This window comes from Marmota monax, unplaced genomic scaffold (genome assembly GCF_021218885.2).
Source record: "Marmota monax isolate L192 unplaced genomic scaffold, Marmota_monax_Labrador192_F-V1.1 WCK01_AAM20220418_F8-fsc00009, whole genome shotgun sequence".
Classification (NCBI taxonomy): Eukaryota; Metazoa; Chordata; class Mammalia; order Rodentia; family Sciuridae; genus Marmota; species Marmota monax.
Genome location: NW_026694710.1, coordinates 14248361 through 14268129, shown reverse-complemented (window position 1 = coordinate 14268129; position 19769 = coordinate 14248361). Strand labels below are relative to the sequence as shown.

Here is a 19769-nt window from a genome sequence, read left to right as displayed (position 1 = left end):
CCTTTTAAGTATTGCCTCCTCCCACCAACTTCCTATGCCAAAGCTAACATACTGTTTGCAAATGTAAATGACTCTCTATCCACTTTCCACATGATTCCCAGGAGAGTCTGTTTAATGTATTCTGAGTGTACCAGGCTCAGATGCTTTATTTAAATCTTGATGTTAATAGAGAATATTTCTCAAATGATAATGCCAAAATGGAAACCAGGAGGCACTGGTAATTCAAAGTGAGCAAATGAGAATTTTGACATTTCAGGTACATCACAAGCCAAATCACAGAAGATTTATACAGACGCAAAGAAACTATGTGTGTTGAGTTATGCCCCAGCTTCCTAAGGATTGGTGTTTGGGGCATGGGAATCTGGAAGGTGGATTAAGAAGAATGAATATTCGCAGTAATTGTGCTTCTGTTTCTGTGTCTTCCAGTTGTGGCTAAATCTGTGTGGCCTTTAGGAGCCTCTAAAAATGATATGAATTTGTTGGGACAACCCAACTACTATGTATAACTATAAAACTGCAGTAAAAAAATTAATTATGCCCCACAAAATAAATAAAATTAAATGAAAAAAATGAATAGCCTCAAATCAGAGAAAGGATTGGTTAGGAGAAACCCTTGCACATGGCTGTGTTCAGTTTACCATATTCCATAGAAATGAGCTATGAGGACAGACTGGATTCTTTAGAAGCTCTTGTCAATTTTGTGAATGTTCTTTGTGAGCTATTTATAGTCATGGTAAATAGTGGCTGAACCAATAATGGCTTGAAACCAAGTAACGACACCACCATTAGGCAGGATAATGTTACCATGTTAATATTTTGAAAGACCATTACTTTGAAATATGATCTAAGAAACAGGCATGCATCAGGCAAGATAAAGAACAATAAAAAGTAAGGGAAAAAAAACCTAAAGCATCAAAAAATTTCTTTGTTTCCATCATTACTTTAGAAATCCTTAATTGTGGTTCTACCTACAAATCTAGTCCAATAATTCTAGTGAGCTAACACTGGATTTCCCAGATTTCTCCTTTGAGAAACTTTATAATCTGCATTTTTTGTGACTGAAGACCTTTACTGGCTTCAGTTAAAAAGCCGTTTCTTGCTTACATATACCAGAGCAATAATGTTTCTTTTAGAAATAGGTTATAAGCTTGACTTGTGATATATATGTGACTGTATTGAAATTCTAATTCTATGGAGACATGATAGATGTATACATATAAGTCCAGGAGAAGAGCCATTCAAGTTGCTTATGTTTTATTGTCAATAGTGAATATTCACTGAGGATTTGGTAAACCAAAACACAGTCCTTATATAATTTTTGTATCTCTAGGGCTTTGTACTTATCCTAACTCAAGGAAGCACTATGTAATGCTGATTGAATGAATGTATAAATTGACACTTGTTTTCAGAGTAGTAGTTCTTTCTTATACATTGTAGGAGTGCTGAGTTAAGACATTTGATCTTTATATTTTTCTCAGTTCATGTTGTTTACCTGTTATGGAAACAAAAGGGGCAGTTCTTTTCCTGTCAGTACTTACTTTTTGGCAACTTTCGATGAATTCATCTATGGTAACGACCCCATCTTTATTTTTGTCCATTTTCTGTTCAGGAAGAAAAGAACAAAACATTTTATGCACACTTATCTTTTGCTACCCTTACACCAGAATCCAATGGCCAAAGTGGATAAAAAGAAAGCCCATCTGCTTGTTTTATGTGGAAGAATTGCATCATGGCAGGAATTTGAGGTTTCTTAGGATACAAATCATATGACCAAATCCTTCCATGCTGTGCTTTTTTTTTAGTACAATGGGAAGGTCTAGAGTCACTCTGCCCTAGGTAAAAAAAATCCTGTTTTCTAAACATGACAGCTCAGACAATTTGCTCTACTTTTAGAACCATGGTTTTCTCATCTGTAAAATGGACAAATGAGGGTTTATAACTTCATACATTCTTGTGAAAACTGAATGGAAATAAGTGAAAACTTGTGAAACTTGAGAATTGCTTACTGATATCATAAATGTTCAATGAATTATCAGGGTTACAATAAACTCAAAATTATTAAATTAGCAAGATGGTTAAGTTTTCTATTGTTCTGTCCCTTTCAGTAAAACTTGTCTTCCTTTGCCTTCTTTTGAATCATCACAGTGGCTTGCAAATATCAGGAAATTTTCTCCTAGTTTCCCTCCCTCCCTGACTTCTGTTTTTATTCCTACCTGGAAAAATGTCTCAACATGTTGTCTGGGAGCATCTTCTTTGAGGACAGGATATGTGCATTTACCCATCATATCATATATTGCTTTCATTATATCAAGCATTTCCTGGAAAAAAAGAGCCACACAAGTCTGTATACAAAGTATAAAGAATGTAAGAAACTGACAGATTTTTTCCAAATGTTTCAAATTTTTAAAATTCTTCTTTGATTCTTCATGAGAGGCCTTTTTGTTGTCCCAAAGGCAAAACCAACAAACAGCTTTTTGCCTTTTGCAGCAGAATCAGAATGTAAGAATCAATTTTGATTTAGTTGCAAAATGAAGCAGATTTCAATCAATAAATGGGCAAATGAACTAAACAGACACTTCACAGAAGAGTAAATATGGTCAACAAATATATGAAAAAAATATTCAACATCTCTAGCAATTAGAGAAATGCAAATTAAAACTACGCTGAGATTTCATCTCAGGCCAGTCAGAATGGTAGTTTATCAGGAATACAAGTAACAATAAATGTTGGCGAGGATGTGGGGGAAAAGGTACACTCATACATTGTTGGTGGGACTGCAAATAGGTACAACCACTATGGAAAGCATTATGGAGATTCCTCAGAAAACATGGAATGGAACCACCATTTGACCTAGTTATCCCACTCCTTGGTATATAGCCAAAGGATGTAAAATCAGCATACTGTTGTGATGCAGTCACATAATGTTCATTGCAACTGAGAATACCCAGGATTCAGGTAGTGTGTCCTTTTAACACCATTAGGTCTGGGAGTCTTATATGAATAGCCTGCCTGGAAGTATGCTTGGAGAATCCACCATTGTATCAGTTTATTCTCATGAAACACAAGTCAGAGTACAATCCATATGATTGCAAAATTGCTTGTTTCCATAGGGGTCATGTTTTATAAGAAGAAAAAGGTTTCTGGCCAAGTATTCTCCCATGGTTTGGACACATCTTTTCCCATCTGGTTCTGAGCACAGTATTTATTCAATTCCCAGTATGTATTAAAAATGCCTATAGGAGCTGGGCATGGTGGCACATGTCTATAATCCCAGCAGCTCAGGAGGGTGAGCCAGGAGGATCTCAAGTTAAGAGCCAGACTCAGCAACTTAGTGAGACCCTAAGCAACTTAGTGAGGCTCTGTCTCAAAAAATAAAAAGGGCTACTACAGTTGTGGTTCAGTGATTAATTAGCCATTGGGTTTAATCCCTTGTACCAAAAGATAATAACAACAATAATAACTGCCTGTAGGAAGTAAAGGTATAATCTTATATATTTTCTTTGGAGATGATCCTAAACTAGTCCTACCCATTTAAAATTTTTTAATTAGAATATGACTCTCTTCTATCACCACATACTTTGGATTTCCTGAAAAAAAATTTAAATTAATAATTGCAATTGTTCAACATTTTGAAGAAATGAAAATGGTCCAGAGGAGAGCTGTGTTGGTGGCATTTCTCTTACCTCTTTAGTGATGTAGCCATCTTTATTTATGTCATACAAATTAAATGCCCAGTTGAGTTTTTCCTGTACTGTCCCTCGGAGTAAAATGGAAAGACCTTTGATGAAATCCTAAAAAGAAACAAAAATACAATTTAGAACTCTAATAAAGTTCTCTCTCAAATAATGGATGCAACGTTAACAACCCTCTGGATTTTGAACAATCTATTTAGCAAAATGACTGAAGTGTTTTTATTTGTCTCTTGGAGATCTTTGCAGGAATAAAGCTCTCCCAATTCTTAACATTCTCGTAAGGAAACTGAGTGTGATATTGGCTTTCTAATACAAGTGAATATACTTTACCAGAAAGATTCTGTTTTTATTTTATTTTTAGGGGGTGCTGGGGATTGAACTCAGGGACACTCAACCACTGAACCACATCCCCAGCTCTATTTTGTATTTTATTTAGAGACAGCGTCTCACTGAGTTGCTTGGTGCCTTGCCCTTGCTGAGGCTGGCTTTGAATTCACAATCCTCCTGTCTCAGCCTCCCAAGCTGCTGGGATTACAGGCATGTACTACTCCGCCCAGCAAGATCCTCTTTTTAAAATGCACATAATATACTTCCAGTGAAAGATAGCCACTAACAATAAATGTGGGCTTTCCATAAGCAGCAGACTGATCAGAGTCGTTAATTAGAAATCAAGTTATCACATGTGGGCAGTGGCTAAGAGCTTGGGCTGGAAGCCAGACAACCTGGATAACATGCTTACCTACTTCTGTCTTCATTCAGGATAGAATGTAGGGTGAGAGGAAAAGAGGATTCAAGGAAGGCCACAAAAAATTCTTAATATTTTATAAACAGGGAAAAGAAGAGAAGCTGTAAAAGAATCTTAAAAAGCAGTTGATAAAGGAGAAAGAGGGTTTTTCCTAGAAGGGACTGTTCGTCTTGATTCAGGCTGCTGCTGAGGACAGAACAGTGTTCCCTGGACCAGAAACACAGAGGTCACCACAGACTAATGGGAAAAGTTTCAATGGAGAAGAGGGAGACAAGAATGGTTTCTAATAATGAGCATATTGATTACTGATAGGAACAACCTTAAAAATAAGAGTAAGAAATGGACTGACAGTCCTGAATAGGTGGGAGGGCTCCAGAATGCAGGTGGATGGAGTGAAAGGAGGAGGTTTTTTCCCTTAGCTGGCACAGGAGGGCATATAGCAAAGGTAAAAAGCAAAGGTTTGAGGAGAAAGGAGAAAGTTCTGCTGCTAGATAAGGAGATGATTTGTACAAATTAAAGGAAAGTAGGATGTTATGGTTTGGATATGAGGTAACCCCCATAGCTCCTGTGTTAATGCAGGAATATTCAGAAGTGAAATGATTCAGTTATAAAACCTAATCTGTCCATTCTAGTTTGAGTGGACTGACTGGATGGTAACTGTAGGCGGGTGGAGTATTACTTGAGTAGGTGGGTCACTGGGGGCATGCCCTGGAAGGGTTCACCTTCCCTGCAACCCCTTCCCCTTGCTCTCTGCTTCCTGTTCACCAGGAACGGAGAAACTTCCATCCACCACAGCCTTCCACCATGTTGTTCTGCATAACCTTAGGCCCAGAACAATGGAGTTGACTGACCATGGACTAAATTTTTGAAACCTTGAGCCAAAATAAACTTTCTCTCCACTAAGTTTTACTTTTCAGGTATTTTGATCACAGTGATGTAAAGTTAATGCCGTGGACCTTCCTCAAAATATTTTCTTTCTCCTGGAAATGAAATATTTAATATACCATAACTAAGAAACAATGACACCCCTTGGAGTTCTGCACTATACAACTTGTACAACTGTAAGCTTTGGCTTTTTAAGAAGTTGTACCATAGTCCTTGCAGAGCATAGGAAAATAGCATTATTAAAAGGTGAATACATGACTTTTAAGTGCTAGAAGAGGTCATCAGCTCAGTGTAAAATCATACATTTCATATTATGAAGCTATAGTTACATGTCATTAGTTGAAATGGAGAGCAGGATACAAGGTCTTTGAAAACATGCTTAATGCAATGGCTCTCAAAATTTAGCATGCAGAAGAATCGAGGGCTTGCTACCACACAGCTGGCTGGGCTTCCACATCCAGAGATTCTGATTCACCAGGTTGGGGCTGTGCTCATGAATTTACATGCCAAACAAGTTCCAAGAGGATGCCTATTCTGCTGGTCTAGGGAACACAGTTTAGAACCATTGGCTTATAGGATTCATTGTTGGCATTGGCTTCACAACCAAACAAAACACATGGGAGTCAAAGTGAGAAATTTAAAGATAGCCCTTTTAAGCTGGGTGTGAGGCCACATGCATTTAATACATGTGACTAGGGAGGCTGAAGCAAGAGGATCACAAGTTTGAGGCCAGCCTCAGAACTTGAAGAGGTCCTAAACAACTTAGCAAGGCCCTGTCTTAAAATTAAAAAAAAAAAAAAAAAAAAATTAAAAAGGGTTGAGGATGGAGCTCAGTGACACATTGCTCCTGGCTTCAATCCCCAGTCCAAAAAGAAGGATAGCCTTTTTAGCATAGGTGTAATCTTCTACTGTTCACCTCCCTAGCAGGCTTCTCATTCCTACTGGTGCTCCATCAGCTCTGTGGAGGCTCATGCCATCCCTGGCTCTAGTGATAGAACATGACCTAGGCAAAACCCGGCTCTAGCTCTAGTGTTCTAGTGACAGAACATGACCTAGGCAAAACCCGGAAGCTCACTTCATCTATTCGGGTAAGATAATTAGAATTGTGGTTGGTACAGGATTGAACCTAGTCCAAGTTAAAGAATTTCTCAGAACTTTTGGAGTCTTGCTAGGACTAAGAGGACATATATGCTTTTTTTCCTTTCTTGTGCTTCAGGAGCAATTAATCATGGAGCCCAAAGGCTGCAGATAATCTTCTTGCCAACTATACATGGGCTCACCCTGAGGATACAGCTAGCCCTATCTTTGGTCTTATCCTTCCTGTGAGTTAATAACATTGTTACAATGCTTTTATCAGTTGGTATATGATTTTCTAATATTTGTGAACAAAAGTACGCTGATTCCCATTCTGACATCCAACTTACACCTTCCTCTTAAATACTACAAACCCTGAAACTTCATAGTTAAAAGATCACTATGATCTTTGAGAACCCCTCCTTTGATCTCACATAGTGATAGCAATGATGCAGTTATTTCTGTCCAGGTGTTTTTGTATTTTGTTTTTTGTTGTTGTCATTGTTGTTTTCGTGGTTCTGGAGATTGAACCCAGGACCTCATGTGTGCCTGTCAAGCACTCTACCATTGAGCCTCACCCCAAGTCCCTACATAGTTATCTCAAAAGAGGAATGAATACCTTTGATTGTTCAAAACAAAAACCAGGATTTGTCTTATCAGAGTTTTGTGCTTTTCAGAATGGGGATTGAAATGTCTCAGGCAGGAAGTGGCAAGACTCAAAATGACAACAAAAACCTCTCCAAGAATACTGTGCACGTTTACTTTTATCTGTGTAAGGAGGTTATATCTGTTCCTCCATGTATACAAATGATAAGGCAGTGAGAGAACTATACTGAATTCTAGTTTTCATTCTCTTATCAAGGCAAAAGGAGAAAGGTATAAAGGTCTGATTTTTATAACAAACTGCTCTTGTCTAGCATTGACCTTCATGCATCTGCTAAGGCTTTACAGAATGTCTCCTGAATCTCCACTTGTCAATCAAAGCCCACTGTGGCTGAGAATGATGCATTTGGGGACAGTTGCAACAAAGTGCAGATGAGAACACTCTTGGTCACTCGCCAAAGGTTAAAAGGGTTAACTAGTTAGGCAGTGAGACTCTGAAGAGTGTTCATTCATGTGTTCAGTATATTTCTTATTTTATGCTTGCTTTGATAGTTTCACAAAGCAATTTAAGGTTGTTTATTTTCCCTAGCATGACCTCTCTGAATAGGTCAAACTTCCACAGTGGTTGAGTTACTATTGGAAATATTTGAAAGATACAATTTCAGGTATTACCTAAAGTTTGCATTTACTTGACACTAAAAAATATATCAGCATGTCTAAAAAATAACAGGAAATATATTTACAAGATTTGTAGGTTAACTTTACCACATAGAAGAGCTAATTTCCTTATACTTATTGAAACACAATAATGTCTACTTAGATATTGTCTTGGAAGATGATTATAGCCACATTCAGTTAAACTAGAAGGAAGTTCTCAGATTTAATATCATATCACTGGTGGCTTTTAAAAATTGATGAATTTAAAAATAATATTCATAAATGTAAATAAAAAATAAACATGTATAAAAATATAATACTTGATCTTATAAAGAAAACTGTACTGGAGAAGCATTTACTCACATACATTCCCAATACCTATTCATATTTAACATTTCCATTTTGTCTTTCTTCATGTATATCTAAGCATATATTTACAGTAAATGTCACATATATAAAATAACATGTAATAGTTATGTATACATATAAAATAATTATGATATATATAGAGAGAGTGAGTTCCATATTTTTATTTAACATTACAAGCTTTTACTTTACAATTAAAAATTCATTATGACATTATTTGAAGAACCTTATCTTAGGATGAACCACAAGAAGTTGTTTGTATTTGAATATTTTACATGGTTTAACCTAATAATGCAATTATATGAATTTTGAACATTTTGAACTAGAACCCACCATACACACACAGACACACACACACACACACACCACCCCTTTGTGTGTGCACATGCATATAAACACAATAATACACCAGAAACTAAAGTTATTACTCAGATATTCCCTTTTAATTTCTCTTCTATTCTTTTTTTTAAAATGTTGTAGACACTAATCCCTAATTTTAGTTTCTACTAATAGCTGCAATTTGAAATTTGCAACATTGCTTAGTTATATCAATATATCACAATTTATTTCACAATTACTTTCATTGCTGAATACCTAAATTTCAAATTTTCTTTACTATAAATGACACTGCACTAACATTCGTCTCTATTTCCTGTCATTTTTGACTGACTTTCTTAGGAAAGAAGAGGAAATAGTAGGTAAGAAGCCCAGCACCACTGAAATTTAATAGTAATAATGAATACAATTTGTGATATGTGTGGAAACTTGTGCTAGGCAATTCCCATGCATTAGTTTATGTCAGCCACCCATATAACCATTATGAATGTGCACTGTGGTCTTTAGTTTATTGATAGATCCTCAGAGAAAACAGGCGGCTCAGCCTAGGCAGAATCAGGGAGCAAGCAGAAATGGAAATTGAACCTAGACCTCTGTCAGAAACTCATGCTCTCATTTTAACTAGAACTGAAGCAATAAGGTGAGATGATACAAAATAGCATGATATAAATATATGCTATGTCTCTTTTTCTGGCTTTACAGAACATAATTGTGGAGTGAGGTGAAATAATGATTCAGTAATTGGAATTCAATTACTAATAACATTTATAGAACATTTGGAAGTGTCAGGAAGTCATAACTCTTGCCATTAAATTACTATATAGACAAGTTGGAAAATGGCTTTAACTTCAATGAAGAAAAAGTGAGTGAGTATGTGAAAGCCATAGGAAGATCAGATTAACTAAAAAAAAATCCAACAGTTACAGATCCAGGAGCACTACAACAGACTGAGAGAAAGAGATATTAATTAATCTCAGAAATTAATTTCAGTCACTGAGAATGACCAGATATTAAAGATGTTAACCAGGATCAATAACATTTCTCACTAACATCAATAGAGCATTTTCTATGTGCCAGGCAAAATTTTTTCTAGACTCTTTAGATCTATATTTAATCATAACAGCCTTAACAGAGGTATGTCAAACAGACGTAGGAGCCAAGAGAAAGAGCTTCCAGAGGCCAAACTGGAACAATGTAAACAAGAGAAATAAGTAAATTCATACTGGATTATGACACAAAGAATAAAATGATAAATATCCATCATCTCATACTCATATAAATAAATAATTGGATACATTAATATATATCCAAGAGGGGAAAGAAACATCTCCCAGTAAAAAGAATTAGTTGGATAATTGACTATTGAAAAAGTGGAACATAATTCCCCAGTCCCTAAGTGTGAGCTGTGCATAATAACTTCCATCTAAAGGGTGTGGCTCGGGAAAAGGGGAAAAAGAGTAACAGTCATGGGGAAACTTGACAAGTACTACTTCAGCCAGATGATCAAGGTCAATGTCAACAGCCATAAATTATTTTAATAGTGTGTACTGCTGATATTATTTGATAAGATGGCATTTTACCTCTGAGGTCTTCTTCCCCAAAACACATCACACCAGACTAATTATAGGGAAAAAACATCAAATAAATCCCAATGGAGGGACATTCTATAAAATACCTGAACAGCACTGCCAAGGCCATTAAAAACAGGGAAAGTCTGAGAAACTATCACAATCCAGAAGGGCCTTAGGAGGCATTATGACTCCATGAAGTATCAATGGGACTAAAGGAAATGCAACCTGAATGGGATCCTGGGTCATAAAAAGGACATTAAGTAAAAACTAAGGAAATAAAAATAAAGCATGAACTTAAATTAATAGAAATGTGTCAATATTGGTTCATTAACTGTGAGAAGTATATACTATTAATTTATGATTTAAACACAGGAGAAACTGGATGTGAAGTGCACATGAACTCTCTCTGGTGTAGTCACAATTTCTCTATAAATGTAAAACTGATCTAAAGTAAAAATTTTATTTAAAAAATGAATTAAGAGGTCCCCCCCACAAGATGGCAGAATAGAGAAGATTGCATTTCTGGCTGCTCTGTGGCATGAAACCAAGGAAGCAGACAGGCAACTTCTTAGCAAGTTGGGTGGAAAAAAAATAAAAAGGGGATTTTACTGTAATTCTGGACATTCAAATCTGACTGAGGACTCAGGAGAATTGATATAATCAAATAAGGAAGAAATCCCTAATGATATTTTTACTGTGCTGATGCTATTTGGAGTGGTCTCCCTGGGAGCAAAGTGAAGGGATAAGGGGATTAAAAGACCCCACATATTTAGGAGATTTGTGGCATGCTTGGGTATGGCAAAATCAGACATCAAAGACACTGCTGGACCAGCCTGAAAAGGCATGTTATATACACTACCTACTCTTTGGGAGAGGGGCCAAGGAGGACAGAGAAAGGAGCCAATTTGCAGCCACCCTGTGTGGGCCAGCAGCTGTGGGGGCTGATCCCTGGCAAACCTGAGCTGGGCTTAAAGTGCAGGCTTGGTAAAACCACACCGCATGAAATAGAGAATGCCTAAATAACCAGGCGGGGGTCAGACACTGAGAGGGATTTACACAGGGGAATACAGGCCTTGGAAACCCACCTTGCTATTCTTTCCCCCTCCAGTCTGACACTTTGAAGGACCAGCTGGAAGGGACACCACCCAGCCTGGAATTCAAAATAAGCATGGAGTGGTTGAGTTTGGAGAGTGAACCTGAGTCTGTGGGTGGTGAAGGAGACAAAGGATTGGTTCCTCCACCACACAAGTGAAATCCAAGGTCTTCCAGTGTGGGAGACAACTGCTGGGCCCAGGAGGAGCAGACTAATAATCACTCAACAAAGAACTTGGAACCTACCCAGGCATAAACCCTTCCTATTAGATTTGCTCTTACTCTTCAGAGAAACCCCCTGAGGGAGCAGACATCACACCCCAGTCCATCCTACCTAATACTGCTGAGAAGGGAAACGATGAATTTTTTTGAACTCCAATGGAAATAATTCCTTAACTTTTCATTGAGAACTTTTTTTTTGTCCTTCTTCTTTTTTTCTCTGGTTAGTTGTGAGCTTAATAGTTTAGAGGCACTTATACATTTTATTATTTGCCTCCTTTTTACTCATTTCTAGAATTTTTTGAAGTCAGTTATCTTCTATGGTTCAGTTTTAGTATAGTTTTGCCTTGTTTTATATTCTTTTATTTTATATTTTTTTAAAATATTTGTCTCCTTTTTTCTTTACTCTCTTATCTGTTTCTAATTATCTTCCTCTTTTCTTCTACTAACAGCAAAACTCTATTGGTCTCTCTTAAAGTCTTCCTTCAATATTTTACTTATATTTTCATTTCTCCTCCCTCATAATAGTCACATTCTGTAGGTCTTCTGTTCTCTCCCTGTTCACCATTCTAAATTATAAAACCTTTTGCAAACTTACTGTATTTACTCTGGGCAATAACTGATCATATTTTTTCTGTTCATTGTGACAATTAACATTGTAGAAGCCACAGCAGGAACTATTTGGTGAATTGCTGTATATTGTTTGCATTGGTTGTTGGTATTATTTGATGTACTAGAAACTTTTTGGGACACTATAAGTCCAAAGGATAGAAACTCTACTGCCTCAGATCCATACTCTTAGATGGGAAGAGACATAAACAACATGAAAAAAAACAAGGGAACAAAGCAAAATACTTCAATAACAGAATCCATTGACACTGCAGTGGAAGAAATGTCAAAGAAAGAGTTTAGAAAATTTATGGTTAATCTGTGAAGTAAAGGACAATGTAAGGACGATATCAGAGAGAAAATACAGAAAGTGAAACATACTTCAACAAAAAGATGAAGCTTCTAAAAAAAATCAAACAGAAATTCTAGAAATGAAGGAATCAATAAACCACATTAAACATTCAATGGAAAGCATCACCATTACATAAAACCAAAAGTTTCAAGCAATGAAGACAAACTGTATAATCTTGAAAATAAAGATGACCCTAGATAAGAGATGTTAAGAGATCATGAATGGAACTTCCAAAATATGTGGTGTAACATGAAAAAAAAAAAGTTAAGATCAATATAGATGAAGGTTTAGAGAAACAAATGAAAGGAATTCACAATGTTTTCAATGAAATAATATCAGAAAATTTCTTAACCCTTAAAAATGAAATGGCAAATCAAATACAAGAGGCTTACAGGATCCCAAATATGCAAAATTACATCAGACCCACACCAAGGCACATTATTATGAAAACGACTAACATACAGAATAGGGATAGGATTTTAAAGGCTGCTAGAGAAAAATTAGAGGTCAAATTTAGAGAGAAACCAATCCAGATCGCAACTGACCTTCAAAGCTAGGAGGTCTTAGAATAATATATACCAAGCTCTAAAACAAAATGGGATCCTACCAAGAATATTATACCCAGCAAAATTAAGCTTCAGAACTTATGATGAAATAAAAACATTCCATAGTAAAAAAAAAGAAAGTTTAAAGAATTCACAACTAGAAAGCCTACTCTATAAAACATACTCAATAAAATATTTCAAGAAGAAATAAAAAATAAAAATACAAACCAGCAAACAGAGCAACTACAATAGAAGAATAGTCACTCAAAAGAGAAACTATTTCAAATTAAAAACCCCAAATAAATCAAAATGACAGAAAATAAAATTCCTTTCTTAATGATTACATTGAATAAAAGGGCCTAAAGTCATTAATCAAAATACGTAGACTAGCAGATTGGATAAAAAGTGAGTCTCTTGGAGATAGCATATTATTGGGTCTGTTTTTTTTTTTAATCCAATCTGCAAGAGACTCACTTCATAAGTAAAGCAATTCACAGACTGAAGGTAAAAGGATGGGAAAAAAACATACCATTCAAATGGATCTCATAACTAAGCATAGGTTTCTATATTCAGATAAAGTGGACTTCAAGCCAATGTTAATAAAAAGGAAAAATAAAGTCATTGTATACTGCTTATGGGAATTATACATAAACAAGATACAACAATCATAAATATTTATGTCCCAAATAAGGAACCTCTATGTACACCAAACAAATCCTTCTGGATTTCAAATAAACCACAACACAATAATACTCCATGATGTTAACATGCTTCTCTCATCACTGGATAGATCTTCCAAACAAAAACTAAATAAAGAAGCTCCAGATTAAAAATACAATGAATAATTTAAACTTAACAGACATTTATAGAATATTTCATCCATCAATGACTGCATACACTTTCTTCTCAGCAGCACATGCATCATTTTCTAAAATATACCATACCTTAGGCCACACAGCACATTTTAGTAAATAGAAAACAAAAAAATAGAGATAATACCTTGCTTTCTATCTGATAATAATGGAATAAAATTAGAAATCAAGAATGAAATAAAAAATAGAAGTGAATCAAGGGTGAAATAAAATATTCAGAAGTGAAAGAAAATATTACAACATATCAAAATCTCTGGGACACTATGAAGGCAGTTCCAAGATGAAAGTACATTGCATTGAGATCATTCATTAAAAGAATAGAAAGTCACCAGATAAATGACCTGACATTATATTTCAAGACCCTAGAAAAAGAATAATAAATCAACATCAAAAGAGTAGATATAAAAAATTAAAAAAAATCAGAGCCAAAAGCAATGAAATTGAAACAAAAACAATTCAAAAAGTCAAAATGAAACAAAAATTTGATTATTTGAAAAAATAAATAAAATTGATAAATCCTTAGTCAAGCTAACCAAGATAAAGAGGGACAAAACAAAAATTATATAAATCCAGATGAAAAAGGAAATATTACCATGTACACTACTGAAATATAGGTGATAATCATAAACTATTTTGGAAATTTATACTCCATTAAAATAGAAAATCTTGAAGACATCTACAAAATTCTAGAGTCATATGAGCCACTAAAATTGAATCAGGAGGACATAGAATATTTAAACAACTCAATTTCAAGCAACAGAATAGAAGACACCATCAAAAGCCTACCAACAAAGAAAAGCCCAGGACCAGATGGATTCCCAGCTGACCTCTACCAAACTTTCCAAGAAGAACTAGCACCAATCTTTTTCAAATTATTCCTTGAAATATGAAAGGAGGGAACCCTTTTAAATTCATTCTTCAAATTTAGCATCACACTAATACCAAAACCAGACCAAGAAACATAAAGGAAAGAAAATTTCAGACCAATATCTCTAGTGACCATAGATGAAAAAATTCCTCATAAAATACTGGCTAATATATACAAAAATATATTTAAAAAATACTGCACCATGATCAAATGGATTTCATTCCAGGGATACAAGGTTGGTTTGACATATGGAAATTAAAAACAAAATTCACCACATCTGTAGACTTAAAGACAAAAAAAGTGATTATATCAATAGATGCAGAGAAAGTATATGACAAAATACAGCATACATTCATGTTCAAAACACTATAAAATTAGGGATAGTAGGAACACCTCAACATTATAAAAGCTATACATATTAAACCAAAGGCCAATATCATTCTAAACAGAGAAAAATTGAAAGCATTCCCCCTAAAATTTGGAAGAAGACAGGGATGCCCTCTTTTATTACTTCTATTCAACAGAGTTTTTGAACCCTTAACCAGAGCAATTAGGCAAAAGAAAAAAAAATGAAAGGGATGTGAATAGGAAAATAAGAGCTCAAACTATCACTATTTGCAGATGGCATGATTCTATATTTAGAAGACAAAAAAAAAAAAAAAAAACTCCACCAGAAAGCTTCTAGAACTCATAAACAAATTCAGCAAAGTAGCAGGATATAAAATTAACACCCATAAATCAATTGTGTTCCTATATACCAATGAATAATCAGCTGAAAGAGAAATTAGAAAAAGTATCCCATTCATAATATCCTCAAAAAAAAACCAAAAAAAAACTTGGGTATCAATTTAACAAAAATGAGGTAAAAGACCTCTACAATGAAAACTACAGAATACCAGAGAAAGAAATTGAAGAAGACCTTAGAAGATGGAAAGATCTCCCATGTTCTTGAAGAGTCAGAATTACTAGTGTCAAAATGGCTGTGCTACCAAAAGCACTATACAGATTTAATGCAATTCTTGTTAAGGTTCCAATGATGTTCTTCAAAGAAATAGAAAAAGCCATCATGAAATTAATGGAAAATTTGGAGGCCCAAAATAGCCAAAGCAGTCCTTAGTGAGAAAAGTTAAGTAGGAGGCATCACAATACCAGACCTTAAATTGTACCACCAAACTATAGTAACAAAAACAGCATGGTATTGACACCAAAACAGACATGTAGACCAATGGTACAGAATATAATACATAGAAATATACCCACATAAACATCACAATACCAGACCTTAAATTGTACTACCAAACTATAGTAACAAAAACAGCATGATATTGACACCAAAACAGACATGTAGAATATAATACATAGAAATATACCCACATAAATACAGTTATGTCATACTAGACAAAGGTAGCACAAGGACATTGGAGAAAAGAAAGCCTCTTCAATAACTGGTGCTAGGTAAGCTGGAAATCCATATGTAGCAGAATAAGATTTAACTCTTATTTCTTACCATGCACAAAACTCAACTCAAAGTAGATCAAGGACATAGGCATTAGACCAGAGACCCTGCATCTACTAAAAGAAAGTGTAGGTCCAACTCTCCATCATGTTGGATTAGGAACCTACTTCTTCAACAAAACTACTAAAGCTCAAGGAGTAAAATCAAGAATTAATAAATGGAACAGTATCAAACTAAAAAGCTCCTTCACAGCAAAGGAAATATTCAAGAGCGTGAAGAGAGATCCTATAGCATAGGAGAAAATCTTTGCCACATGCACCTCAGACCATTAATTTTCAGGATTTATAAAGAACTCAGAAAACACCAAACAACAACAACAACAACAACAAATAACCCAATCAATACATGCGCAAAAAAAGGGGGCATTTCACAGAAGAAAAATACAAATGGTCAACAAATATATGAAAAAAATGTTAAACATCTGTATCAATTAGAGAATGCAAACTAAAACTATACCAAGATTCCATCTTATTCCATTTTATCTGATTATACCACTCCTTGGTGTATATCCCAAAGAGTTAAAATCAGCATACTACAGTCAAAATTACAACAATCAAGAATACAAGTAACAATCAATGTTGGCAAAAATGTGGGGAAAAATGCACACTTATACATTCTTGGTGGGACTGTAATTTGTTGCAACCACTCTGGAAGCAGTATGAAGAATACTCAAAAAATTAGGAATAGAACACCATTTTATCTGGTTATACCACTCCTTGCTGTATATTCCAAAGAGTTAAAATCAGAAGAGTTAAAATCAAAAGAGTTAAAATATAAACAGTGATGTAGCCCATCAATATTTATAGCAGCACAATTCACAAGAGCTAAGCTATGGAGCTAACCTAGGTGCCGTTCAATAGATGAATGGATAGAGAAAAAAGAAAACACAGTACATATACACAATGGAATATTACTTAGCTATAAAAATAAAACGACTTTATGACTTTTGCTAGCCAATGGATGGATGTGGAGACTATCATGCTAGGTCAAATAATCCAATCCCCAAAACCTTTGGGTCGAATGTTCTCCCTGATGTGCAGATTCTAACACACAGCAAAAGGGTGGAGAGGAAGAATAGAAGTTTAGCAGATTAGACAAAGACGAATGAATGGAAGGGAGTGGGGATGGACAAAGAAAGGCAGTGGAATGAATCTGATAGAACTTTCCTATGTACATATGTAAGTACACCACCAGAGAAACTGCACATTATGTACAACCACAAGAATGAGATCCTAATTAAAATATGTCCTTCACGTTTGAAATATGTTACAATGCACTCTGCTGTCATGAATATCTAAAAAGAACAAATTTTATAAAACGAAAAAATAGGGGACTGGTTTTCTGACTATAGGAACTTATATACATATTTATTGTATACATTTCTCTCGTCTCACAGTGATCTTGTACTCTCTGCACGTTTCATTGAACATTCCACTGTGCTACAGGGAACTGAAGGAATAAGCACTTAGAATCCACAGGAAGTAGAAGGCCAGAGAGATTGTGGCAGAAGGAGCTGATCACTTGTGGGTGGCAGGGTGAGAGGGAACAAGAAGCACCCAGAACACACACAGCAGCAACACAGTCCTCAGGAATCACCAGAGTCTTATGGATGGGACCCAAGTTAAGGAGCCCTCAAGGCAAGGAGTCTACAGAAATTAGCCATGGATGGATGACAGCAAATTCCACCAGGACACATTTTTTGTTGTTGTTGTTGTTGTTCACTGACATATCTCTAACCTCTGAAGAGTGTTTGGCACATAGGAATGCTTGATAAATATTTTCTAAAAGAATGAATTAAATGAAAAGATGTATGGCCTGCAGAGCCAACAGAACTCTCTACTCAGTCCTTTACAGAAAAGTGTGCTGGCCCCTCCTTAAAAATCACAGGTTTGAGAAACTTTGGGAGAACTGGTATTCAATCCAGGTTCCAATATACTTAACTCAATGACTTTGGACAAGTCAACCTATCTAAGTTTGGGATTCCTTATCTCCAATACATAGCTAGTAATACAAGTAAAATTTTTCATCTACAATTTATTTTTAAAAATTATGAACTTAAAAAAAAACACTGGAAAGGCAGAGAGAGATGGTGATTCTACACTAAAACTCCTTTTAGTGAATGTTGTTGCTAAAACCTGAACTTGATTGGCATGAAACAATTTCTAATTTTATCTATCTTTCCATTGTGTGTGTGTGTGTGTGTGCGTGCGCGTGTGCATGTGTTATTGCAGTTCTAAAATATAAAAGGCTCTGAAAGACAAAATCCCTCTGGCTCAAAGGATTTCATATTAGAAGATATGGGGATAAGGGATTGGGATCTGTATTGGGGATCTATATATACTTTAACACAATCTGGGGCCAGACTGCCTGAGTGTGAATCCTGGGTCCTACTTTCTGAGTGAATGCGACAAGTTGTTTAACTTCTCTGTGATTCACTTTTCTCATTTGCTAAAAAGAGCATATTAGCAATACCTAGAAGGATTAAACAAATTAGTATTATGTAATTTCTCAACAGGATGCCAAACATAATGAATGCTAATTCATTCCTTTGGGTTGCTTCATTCAAGCATCAATTAGTATTATTGTTGTATAGCTACTACTATTGTTAATGATATTTTAGGCAAATAATAACATAAATGCTTATTATAACCAGAAGCAGAGCTATCTTTCATCATGTTGCAGACAGAGTGATCACCTAGCAGTTGCTTGAATACATTCAAAGACAGGTCATCACTATGTAATATGATGACCAACATCATTATTAACTATATTTGTTAGAAAACTCTCTAAGTTATATTTTTATTGTTAACATCTAATAGATATCAAATACGTAGTTGACACAAGGCACAGAACCAAGACCTTTAATGACTTTATTACTTTTCCATTCTTCCATTATTCAGTGAAGTTATCTTGGTTGCTGATGTCTTACTGATATGAACAATGAGGCCAAGTGTTAAAATACTCAGCCCAGGGTCTCATAGCCACTCGGTGGCAAAGTGGAGATTAGATCTAATCAGACTTAAATCCAGGGTCCTTCCTGACTTATTCATTCTGCCCTTCAGGTTTAAATTAAGTGGAAAACTTCTATTTCCTAATATCTTAGAATCCAAGCAGTCCCTCTGCCATTGCAAGAATATAGTGTTGCTCCTCATAGCATCATCCTTTCCCAATCATTTCTGCTTCCAAGAAACTTTGCAAATAGGTAGTCAACTTAGAAAAATAACTGCAATGGCCTCATGTTGGTTTTGACTCAATATTTATTAATTTAGCCATTTGTTTGCCTTTAAAAGAAAAGCATTGTACCTACATGCATACCTATAACCATTACGACTAATTTCCCAAGTTATAATCAACATTTATCATAATTACTGGTATATTACATAAACATTATAACAGCAGTGTTATGCATATTTCCACATTATTAACATCAGACTGAATTTACAGGTAAAATTGGACAAAGGTGTTACAGAAAATCAATGGTATATTTCTGAAGCATAAACTATTTCAAGTAATGAAATAACTAGTAGTTTTTGCCCTTCTCAACCTCTGTAAACTAGCTGTAATAGTTTTTCTTATGTAAACTGGAAGCTTTGACTTTCCTATTAAAGCTAAACTAAGGCTATATTAGAATTAATTTTATGCACAAAGTACAGTAAACATTAATAGGATAATATTAGCTTAGTCTTGACTTTGTAATTCCAGTTTCTCTCCGAAAAATAGTTACATGGTTAGATAAAGATGTCTTTGTCTACTTAGAGTCAAAATAA

General features: G+C 35.2%; 2 protein-coding genes across 6 annotated transcripts in view; one reads left to right on the top strand and one right to left on the bottom strand.

Annotated features, from left to right (window-relative positions):
- Positions 1-19769, bottom strand: part of Kcnip4 (potassium voltage-gated channel interacting protein 4) — a 500726-nt gene that overhangs the window by 1505 nt on the left and 479452 nt on the right. For 3 of the 5 annotated variants that reach the window (XM_058572393.1, XM_058572392.1, XM_058572395.1), the window contains exons 5-7: positions 3684-3791; positions 2214-2318; positions 1449-1601 (exon numbers count right to left, since the gene is read on the bottom strand). In XM_058572393.1, the coding sequence (XP_058428376.1) occupies positions 1464-1601; positions 2214-2318; positions 3684-3791 (351 nt within the window). In that variant the 3' untranslated portion in view covers positions 1449-1463. Of the gene's footprint in view, positions 1-1448; positions 1602-2213; positions 2319-3683; positions 3792-19769 lie in introns of those variants that run through there. The other 2 variants (XM_046423834.2, XM_058572394.1) reach the window with 1 other exon arrangement.
- The window catches only part of Pacrgl (parkin coregulated like), a 52291-nt gene that overhangs the window by 25028 nt on the left and 7494 nt on the right, over positions 1-19769 (top strand). The window lies entirely within an intron of this gene.